General features: G+C 38.8%; 1 protein-coding gene across 1 annotated transcript; it reads right to left on the bottom strand.

The window, feature by feature from the left end:
- Positions 1 to 5,468: 5,468 nt before the first annotated feature.
- On the bottom strand, positions 5,469 to 10,556 carry hp (haptoglobin). Its single transcript, XM_069174312.1, has 4 exons — positions 10,456 to 10,556; positions 9,935 to 10,017; positions 6,642 to 6,925; positions 5,469 to 6,193 (listed from the first exon to the last, which is right to left on the bottom strand). The coding sequence occupies exons 1-4, from the start codon at positions 10,476 to 10,478 to the stop codon at positions 5,636 to 5,638; spliced, it is 948 nt and encodes a 315-aa protein (XP_069030413.1). The 5' UTR covers positions 10,479 to 10,556; the 3' UTR covers positions 5,469 to 5,635.
- Between the last annotated feature and the right edge of the window lie 581 nt (positions 10,557 to 11,137).

Here is an 11,137-nt window from a genome sequence, read left to right as displayed (position 1 = left end):
GCAGCATTGAAGGTCCTAATGAGCACAGTGGCCTCCAACATCCGTAAATGGAAGAAGTTTGAACCACCAGGACTCTTCCAAGAGTTGGCCGCCAGGCCAAACTGAGCGATCGGGGGAGAAGGGCCTTAGTCAGGGAGGTGACCAAGAACCCGATGGTCACTCTGACAGAGCTCCAACGTTGCTCTGTGAAGAGAGGAGAACCTTCCAGAAGGACAACCATCTCTGCAGCACTCCACCAAGCAGGCGTGTATGGCAGAGTGGCCAGACGGAAGCCACTCCTCAGTAAAAGGCTCATGACAGCCCACCTGGAGTTTGACAAAAGGGACCTGAAGGACTCTCAGACCATGAGAAACTAAATTCTCTGGTCTGATGAAACAAAGATTGAACTCTTTGGCCTGAATGCCAAGTGTCATGTCTGGAGGAAACCAGGCACCGCTCATCACCTGGCCAACACCATCTCTACGGTGAAGCATGGTGGTGGCAGCATCATGCTGTGGGGATGTTTTTCAGCAGCAGGAACTGGGAGACTAGTCAGGATGGAGGGAAAGATGAATGCAGCAATATACAGAGATATCCTTGATGAAAACCTTCTCCAGAGCGCTCTGGACCTCAGACTGGGGCGAAGGTTCATCTTCCAACAGGACAACGACCCGAAGCACACAGCCAAGATAACAAAGGAGTGGCTTCGGGACAACTCTGTGAATGTCTTTGAGAGGCCCAGGCAGAGCCCAGACTTGAACCCGATTGAACATCTCTGGAGAGATCTGAAAATGGCTGTGCACCGACGCTCCCCATCCAACCTGATGGAGCTTGAGAAGTCCTGCAAAGAAGAATGGGAGAAACTGCCCAAGAATAGGTGCCAAGCTTATAGCATCATACTCAAAAAGACTTGAGGCTGTAATTTCTGCCAAAGGTGCTTCAACAAAGTATTGAGCAAAGGCTGTGAATACTTATGTACGTGTTATATTTTCGTTCTTTATTTTTAATAGATTTGCAAAAATTATAAACAAACTATTTTCACTGTGTCATTATGGGATATTGCATGTAGAATTTTGAGAAAAAAAATGAATTTAATCCATTTTGGAATAAGGCTGTAACATAACAAAATGTGGAATAAGTCAAGCACTGTGAATACTTTCCGGATGCACTGTAGTTCCATACATGGATTTCCGCTGGCTAGCCATATGTCCATACATTTAACAAGCACTCATTGTTGTGATATCAATTCATTACACAAAACAACTATTATTCACTCCTAGAATAGAGTGAATAATTGATAACTGATAGAATAGTCCATAAGTCAGATAAGTACAGAGCATATGCATGCAGGCTGCTTTTAGTTCTGCTTTTTGCAACATACCATTCATGTCATGTGATCAAACAGAGTTCCTCTGTGAATAGCAGTATTGTGTATACGTTGTCAGTTTTGCAATCAAGCATGTAGTGTCACAACAGAGTGGAAATATAGACAAAGAAGTTTCGCTTAGACTGCTCATAAACTCCTATAATATTACATATAATGTTATCAATCCTAACCCGTATATACAGGAGATATGAAATATCTCCACAGACGTAATGTAAACACAGTCAAAACTATTTTGCTCCTGAAGCTCCAGCTATAACTAAACTAAACAGCACATGAGGTTTTAATTAACGGTCCTAATTAAACATATTGCAATGAAACTGCTTATTATCTTCAGCAAATCAAATGCATAAAATTATTTAAAAGCAAGTTTGCAATGTATAAATGTCTCTAATAGAGACATAAAGACAACGTCGGCTTCGGTACAACACTATAAAAGGCACAATCACTCTTCGATATACAAACCTTAAATCTCTTATTTCTGGGTGACTTACCATGCAGGTTTCATTTCAAATTATTTTACTAATCCAGAGTGAAAGTCCTGCACAGCAGAGGGACTGTGTGAAGCTGATAAATCTTTAGTTAAGTTTAATGTGAGAAAAAGGTAGGTAGGTAGGTATATACTTTATTAATCCCCGAGGGGAATTTTTTTTTTAAAAAGCATCACTGCTGTACAGTAGCAGCAGTTCTTTTGTTGTAGATACAGTTGGAGGAGGAGGGGTGCATTTCTATAGAGCTGCTGTTGAAAGCATGCTGACCGTTTCTGTCCTGCTGTTATATGGTAACATGACAACCCGTGAGAAGATATTGTTGAAGAAGATTGTGTCAACTGTGAACTTCTCACTATTAACACTCGTTCATGACTGACCCTGTGAGCACTGACGAACTGCTCTCATCCTGCCAGTGATTCCTTCAAAAAGCCTTCATCAGGAGAAAGAAAAATCTTTTTTTTTTTACTGTCTGATGAGGTGATCAGTGGAATCAGCCACCTGCAGGTGGTGATTGGGGAGAGTGGTGGCAGCTGCTGAGACCGGTGAGGGGTGTGGCCATGGGAGGTGACAGGAGGCGGGGAGAGGAGGACACAGAACACATGGTGACACAATAACACACAGACAGGGGAAAGACAGAAAACATGAGGAGAGGTGATTGGGGACAAAACAGAGGAGCAAACAGTAGGAGCAGACAGGAATCCTGACAATCAATAGCTATACCACTATATATGACTATAAAACTAATACTCATCGTCATTATAAACAAATGTAAATGTTACACAATGCTTCACAGAACCGGGATCAAATCGAACAACACTCCAAGAGACGACAGTTGTGATGCAGTCTCATGTTCAAAAATGTGTCATTTTAACTGAATAATTTGATGATGATTTAATGAATATTCTGGCAGATGGACAGGTTGCTAAGAGATACAGTATTTCCTGATGAAATGGTCAACTGCTTCTGTAGATGCAGGACAATTAATACATATTTATGTTCTCACTTTGTAACTGAGAAAAACTGTCTGAATATTTAGTTTCAGAACAAACACATAAAGTCTTGCATATAAAAATATATATCTGAGTTCACATACAGCAGGCTAACATTGTCCATGCTATGTCTGGTTTAAACTGTAGAAAGAGACTGCTCGTGTTGTGACCTCAGTCAGTGCTGTGAGGAGTGATGGAGCCAGAGAGTACACTCTGAGACTGGTACAGAGTAATGGTCTTTGACAGGGATATTAATATTTTAGAAGCTATAGAGGAGAACCTCCTGAACCCTGCTGCAGATCTGCAAAAAATTGATTTATTACTCCCTTCAACAGCTAAATTTTTATTTTAGCTAAAGAAAGGTCAACCCATTAAGTGATTCTGGATACACTTCACTAAGCAGCTGAAGAGATAGTTTGTCTCAAAGTCTCTCTGCTCTGTTCCTGTCCTGGAGTGGAAGCATTTCAGACAAGTAAGCTGCTGCAAGACCATGAAGGGCTTTAAATACAAGTGAACTAATTTCAAAATAAATAAGGAAACTGACTGAATGCTATTCTTTCAAAAGATATGTTTCATTTGTTGTTTTATTGTTGGCCAGTTTAGGTACTCCAAAATCTCCCACGTGTTCTCCTTGTGTTGAAATGTAGTGAACGTAAAGATCTGAACATGTGATTTACATAATTATCATACTCAACAAACCATTCGGGGTAACTTCTCTGGTCCTGCATCAGAATAAATAATATAATAAATAATTTTGTACCTGTCTGTAGTCTCACTGAACTTATGACGGAAAGATTTGCTGCTCACATTCTTATCTTTAACCAGTGGTTCTCAACCTTGGGGCTGCTTCCCTTTTGGGGGTCGCAATATAATTTCCGTGGTTTGCCAAATAGTTCTGGAAAAAAAAATAGGCGAAAATCTGGACCATGTATGAAATAATAGAGGGCTTTCAATTTGAAATGAGGACTTTAATTTGAAACAATTAGTGTCCTTGCATTAGTTTGTGCCTCAGTATTGTGCTAAACCAAGCAGCTATAGCCAGTCTAGCTAGCGACCACATGGAACAACAAAGCCTCAAGGTGCATCACTTTGAAATCGAACAGCACCAAGAAACTCAAGGCGCCAGCAGTTACAACAAGTATCGGAAAATATCACCCTTGTGCAATATGAATTTACACGCACAGCCAGAAACAAAGTGGAATATCCACACTTATTTGTTCAGAAGTGTTCACAAATGAAAGCTTAAGTTATCCCTTAATATTCCTGTCAAAGATGTAAGAGCACATGCTTCCATTGATCAAGGAAAGCATAGCTCTCCCTAAAAAAACTTCCCTGCGTGCCAAAGTGCTACGAAGACTGAGGAATGAATTGTTTGGGAAGAACATGCAGCAGCAGGTATGGTGGAAGAAGAGCATTACGTACCAACATCAACACATTATGCGAACAGTGAAGAACACCAAAGGAAGCATCATGATTTGGGTCGGCAGGGCCTCGACAGTTTGCCATCATGGAAGGGAAAAATGAACTCCAAATTTCATGAAGGTATTTTACAGGATAATGTCCAGGTGGCTGTCTGCTATCTGAAGCTCAGGAGAAGTTGGGTGATGCAGAAGGATAATGTTGAATGACGACAAGAGATCACATCAAACATCGAAGACATCGAAAAATATGATTGACCGAAGCAGTTATGTAAAGAAGAATAGTCCAAAATTCTGTTGTGAAGGTCTGATCCGCTGCTACGAGTAACATTTGTTTAAGGTTTGTGTTGCCACAATCTGTGCTATATACTGTGTATTATCTAATGTATCACGTGCAAGTCTCCTTTGAAAAATCAAGCAATTAAAGAAGATCATCATAAGCAACTATATATAAGGGAATGAATGAAAGAGATTGTGATCTGATGTCCTGCTGGGTATCATGATATTTCATTTTTGCAACAGGTTTATAAGTTTAAACCAGCAGCAGTTTCCTTTGTGGAAGCTGTCTTTTTAATCTTTACAGTCATAATCAACAGATTACACACCTCACTTTAGATGACAGAGCTAAATAACAATGGCCTCTTTAGATCCAGTTCCTTAACCTAACCCTGTTTCTCTTCACACTTCACTGAAACAGATCCAAAGGACTAAAACCAGCTTTGCGCTTTTTCATTTCTCATTCTATCTTATCATATTGTATCAAATGCACAGGCAGCTGTCATCACACCCTTTTTCTGGGCATTAAGATAGTTCACGATTTGTAGCAAAGTGGACACACCTGACAGACAAAAATATCTTTGAAGTCCTGCTTCAGTGCTGCTATTGGTGAATAAAAAAAACTCTGCAGGCAAAACTTGAAATCCACAAATTCAGAGTTGTGTCACCCATTTTTTTCTCCAGAGTTAACTTTTGCTATCACGCTGATGACTGCATGATGAAATGTCATGGCAATCTTTGAAACTCTCGAGTTCATTTTTCAAGTTGAATGTCTTATACAGTATGAAACATCACGTGTGGGCACAGCAGTTTAGTTTTAAAATGTCCTCCAGAAGAACACAGTCTCTTATATGACACCTATATCAGTAAAATGACATCTTTTGTCAGCATCTTTGAAAACCATAGCAAAAAGAAAAAGAAAAGATCACAGTTAAATTAAACCAATGTCAGTTTTATTATGGCAACTGGAAGAATTGAAAATACTGGATTTATTTTCATGAATTCATCCAAGTATTTTTTTTTCCTTTCCACATGTTACTCACAACATTTAAGTGACACAACACAAGCAGCAATTACTCAATAAATCATAATGAAGCTTTATGATTGCCACTCTATCATCTTAGCCATTGTATCAGAGCGCAGAGCAAACGATTTGTCTGTGTCTCCCCTGATGACGCTGTGGATCCAAGGAAGATACGAGGAAATCTTCATATAGACTGCATACGCGGACCTGGTGCAAGATTTGTCATAAGAAAGGATGCCTGCAGCAAAAATGTCCCCAGACTCAGCATCTGTGACAGCCAGAGCACCTCCCGCATCACCGAAACAAACGTTCCAACTATTCACGATGGAACTGGTGCAGAACATGTTGTCGTCTACAGCTGGTGTGAGTGGACCGCCCGGGTGTTGTGATTTACACGTGGACTGACTGGTTATGCCAAGTATAAGGTGTTTGAGTGATGTAGAAGGGGTGAGATGGATCCCCCAGCCCCAGCCAGCAATAATCCCTGCCCCGATGTTGGTCAGGCCCTGGCCACTCTCTGGCAAAGGAATGGGGGTGACTTTATCGCTCATAACCACAGGCTCCCTCAGCTGGATCAGAGCCAGGTCGTTGTCCCAGTCAGTTTGGTTCTGGAAGAGCGGATGGAGAACAACCTGCAGGTCGGGAATGTGAGAGTTTTGGTTTTTAATCTGCCTTTCCATTGTCAGTAAAGGTAAACATGGGCTCCTTAGTATTAAAGTACATTCAAAAGCTTTAAGCTTTTTACCTGCATAACACAAAGCAAAAAAACAACCACTATTACTTTTATTTCACTGTAAGTAAATAAGAAAATAGCCAAAGTAAAGATAACAATATCTATTTAGTTTTGATTTGCTAAAGTGGTGCAGCATTAAAAATAAGGTTTATACTGAAAGAAAAATTTAAAATAATAATAATATGAATAATAATACAAAAGCCAGAATAAATAAATAAAATTACATGGCATATTTGTGATGTACATTATACATATTTCAGCAATTCACCACTATATATTGGACATCCATGGAAACCTTGAAATGAGCTTAGACTAGTCCAAAAAATGTTAACAACTTTTTTGCCCACCTTTGCAACAGCGACCTCTTTGGAGGCAACAGCTTGTGCCTTGTGTGAGATTCCCAGATACACTTTAGGGATGATGGGTTGTTTGCCCTGAGTGTCCTGACGGGTCTTCCTAACGAAAAGGTTTCTTCCAGCCGTCAATACCCAGCGGTCAGAGATGAGCGCACCACTTGCGTAGCCTCCGTCCAGGATGCTGTCGGAGAGGTAGACCATGGCCTGCCAGGGGACATGAGGAGCCAGGGTCCCCCCAACCATTCGCCGAGATCGGAGGGATGCTAACCTCGAGACTGGGAAAAATAAATGTTTATTTATTTACCATATATTTGTTTTCCTGTTTTTGAGTTAGATAGTGTTCTCTAAATATCTACAATGTAAATGTAGAAAGCTGTGGCCAACACAACACAACACAACACAGCTTTTGAGGCCACTGATGATATTTTGCTGAATAAGATGCATGTAGTGGCTTTTTATAATTCTGCTTAAAGCGAGTTGAAATCATATCTTTCTGACAAAATTCTTCCAGTTGTTGCTACTGTTGCTCAAGCAATTTACTCTGTATAGGGACAATATTTATATCCTACCTCAGTGATACAAAGTCAATTTTTATGCTGTTGATAACATCTCATCTGCGGCTGAGTTCACCACAAACCAGAATTTCTCTAGGTTACAGCTCTTTGATATAATATACAATACAATACAATATTTTTAATGTTTGTTCGAATCACCAATAAGAGGACATGTATGAATTTAAAAAAAGCACCAACCTTTGATGTTCCAATAAACTTTATCGGTTTATTTGCTAATTTCTTCCAATATTATATGTTATTGTTTGACTAAGTGTGTCTATATTTGTGATGACTGTTGTGTAAGACTGACTCATGTTTTTCACTGGAATATCTGTAATCTATTTATTTATCTTTTCTAGTTTCAGACGGGCACAGTCGTCAGCTTCTTGCCCGGCGCCCACGTTGTTTAAATAGCAAATTGTACTTTTGCCCAACTGAGCTGCACTGAATGCGTGAATGTCTAAAAATGAGGCGTAGTCAGGTGCATTGTTGGTGCTTCGCTATCTTAATGCAGTTGAAAGCGACTGCGTGATTGACCAACAAAAACCTGCTGTTTAGACAATGATGCAATAATTTAGTATTATTTTAAAGGTGCATTATTAAGAGTGATATGCACCTGCACAGGTAGGTGCACAATGTGCGTACAGTGCTTTTTACACACACAGGGACATACAGCAGCACACAAAAATGCAAACAAATTTAAATAAAAGATTAATATCAATGTAATATTGATGTGAAAGATGATTTTTGTGTACATCAGTCTGCTCAAGCTGTGCACTTATAAGACCCATTTCCTCTGTGACGCATTCCTTCTCCAACTTCACACGTGCTGTTATGTAACATGGCTGTTGACCTCATTGAGGCCTCCTTATTAAATTACATTTTACTAATTCCTTTCCAAAAACTCTCTTTTGAGCACAAATGTTTAGAACACTTAACTGTTTGAGAGGCTTTGCTTTGTTAACAGCACTCTTGTTCTTCTCCATTTTCCCTCAAGTAGAACTTAAACATATTGAAGAAAATATGACCTGTTTACACCAAGGTTATCATGTTATAGCATATGTGCTGCAGTAATTAAAGCATACTGTTATCACATCCAGTGATGCGCTGTTAAACAGAGCTTTGCTGTCTGAATGCGACACTTTCATGGTTTCTCCAGAAGGAGTGGCTTCTAATTTATTCATCATAAGGAAATGAAAAGAGAGAATCCATCCACTCGCTGTGCTTTTGATCCCCTCGTCTGTTGTATGGCACAGATAATCATGAAATCATGATCCCTTCTTCAAAGTGACAGCAACATCTTCAGTGTGTGGATGGCTGCGTTTTGCACAATAAAAACTAGCTGTTCATGATCATTCATCATTTTTTTTAATTCTACACCCTTTACAGCTTACCAAGAATGATCTCAGGTGTCTTGTTAAATCAACTCAGTAGAAAATAGCTTGCAATCACTTCATGAATGAATTGAATGATTAGTGTAATATATTATATAGACTGCATGAATAGAAAATGGATTCGATGGGTGTGTGGACATGTCAAGGTTTCCTCATCTCAGTATGTTCATATTTTTTATGGAAAATAACATTCCTTATCTTATCAATACATAATGACATGCCTCCAGGGGGGTTTAGTACCACCGTTCGCTGGACTCTTGTTGTTTGATTTATTTTCTTCATCTTTATGGCCTGTTTAAAAAGAAGCTGGGAAGCGCATATTTTCCCTTTCAGACACCTTAGCTTCAGAGCCAGATGAACAATGTCTGAAATGAGCAGTAATACCCTCAGATCCCACAGGAAGGCCTGGGCCATTTCATGCAGGAGTAATTTATCTGAACCGCAGCAGTCAGGGTGGTACAGTATGAATGTGAACTGTCGTCTCAGACAGCTGGAGCCTGTGGGTGATGTTGTTTGGATCTTGGGATCGGCCTTTGTGTACAAATGTGGGGTTGTATTCTGACTGTAAATGTTTTTCCATCTTAATTCTGTTACATCCTGTAGGTTGTGTTTTTATAAATGCTACAACAACCTGTTTAACCTCAATGTATGCCTTAAATTTAACTCGTTGTTTTACACAATCATGTCACCAAGTGAATCATTTACAAGTAATGAAGGAGTAATAACCTTTAGTGAAGAGCCACTTCACTTTTAAAACTCCCTGCCTGATTATCACAGGGACACAAACGCAGTGTTGTCTTTTAAAACTCCTTTTATTTTATCTCATGGTTTTCTCATAACTAAATAATGTTGGACTAGTTTGGACTGATTTTACCTTGTTTAATCTTTCAGTTTTTGGATCTTACTTTGCTGGTTTATTCCTTCATGGCTGATTTTAGTCTACTGCATTTTTATCAACTTCTTTAGGGTGCTAAATAAATAAAGTTATTTCGACAAAATACCTGCAGAATTCATCACTCTCTCGTGGACTTGATTTACGCCTTGTAAATAGTGCTCAATAGTGTCATATGTCAGCTCATCTACTTTGTAGATGGTGAACATGAGAAACATTATGCATGTTCAACATGTTAGCATGCTCACATTTGCTTAACTCAAAGCAACCCAGTGCCTTAGTGCAGACTCAGCTGTTTGCACAGGTGGATACTCTCTGTGCTTTATTGCAATTGCTGTAGCAAAATATTCGGTTGTATAGTTTTATAATAAATAGAGTCATGAACGAGGAATTGTTTTTGAATAAGACACCAGGGTTGCGCACATAGGCATGTTTGTTTGTTACCTGAGCGTCTCATCCTTTCTTCAGTATGAGTCACATCTGCCCAACAGGCCCATGCAGCCAGGAGGACCAAAGTCAGAGAAAAGCTTCAAATTCAAACAACAACAGAGTCAAATGATGTAATAACAATACATATCTCTGTTCTGCTACATCAGTGGAGACAATAAAACCCATATAAAGCCATATAAAAATTAAGAATAAAAGGCAAATCAGTGAAATCAGTTATTTGAGTTTGATAGTTAAGTAATTAATTTACTTGCTTGCTTTACTTAATTTTAATGTATAGAAGTCCCAAAAAACAAGTGGATAATTTTTGAAAAAATTCAAAAGGGATAAAAACCTTTTTATGAGATGAGACTTTTCACAGTAAAAAAATGTGCTTTGATTTAAAAATGATAACCTTTTAATTACAAGGCTCAGCTAAAGATTTTAACATTTAGTTCTGAAGATAGCAATATTTATGGTATAACCAGATGTATCGAGATAAAATTAAACATGCCAAACAAATGAATATTTTAACTTACCCCATTTTCCTGATAGTCTTCATCTTTGTCAGTGATAGTTTGAGTCTATCCTCTCGAGTGTGTTGTGTATTTTGCAGTTGGCGGTATTTATTTCTGCAGAGAGGCAGAGCCTCCGCTCTGGAAATTTCTGCTTGGCACAAAAATGTTGATTCCTGGAATCTGAAATAAATGGTTATGAAATCGCACTTTACATCAGCTGGGAGACTCCCCACAGCCTGCAGGAAAAAAACAACACTTATTTATGTTTAAATTTTGTGTCATCCACACATCGGTTTCTTGTATGATAAAAGGAAATCAGCTAAATCTGTAAAATTACACAGTAATATAAAAACTACCCCAGAACAACACAGATTTGCTTGGTAAAACATGTTGTTTACATTTTAATTCATGCTTTATAAATTGAGTTCTGTTTTTTTAATCTATATTTTACCTATCAAGCTCAGTTGTGGATCCTGTGTTGATTATGAAACAATTTCACAAGTCTGTGTTTTGAAATTATTTGCAAAGGAAGACAATGACAGTTTGAACAGCTTGCCTCAGTGTTGCATCATTGTTTGCTAAAAAGTAAACACTGTTGACTGATTTTAACATTGCTATCTCTTCTGGATGAGAAAGTAATGGTTTGTGGCAAACTGTGCTGTTTATTTTGTTGTTACAGGAAAGAAAGGGGCACATTGCCTCA

This window comes from Embiotoca jacksoni, unplaced genomic scaffold (genome assembly GCF_022577435.1).
Source record: "Embiotoca jacksoni isolate LCO1_2020_lvr unplaced genomic scaffold, fEmbJac1.0.p SCAF_6, whole genome shotgun sequence".
Taxonomy (NCBI): Eukaryota; Metazoa; Chordata; class Actinopteri; family Embiotocidae; genus Embiotoca; species Embiotoca jacksoni.
Note: the sequence above shows the minus strand (reverse complement) of the source record. Positions and strands in the feature narration are given on the sequence as shown.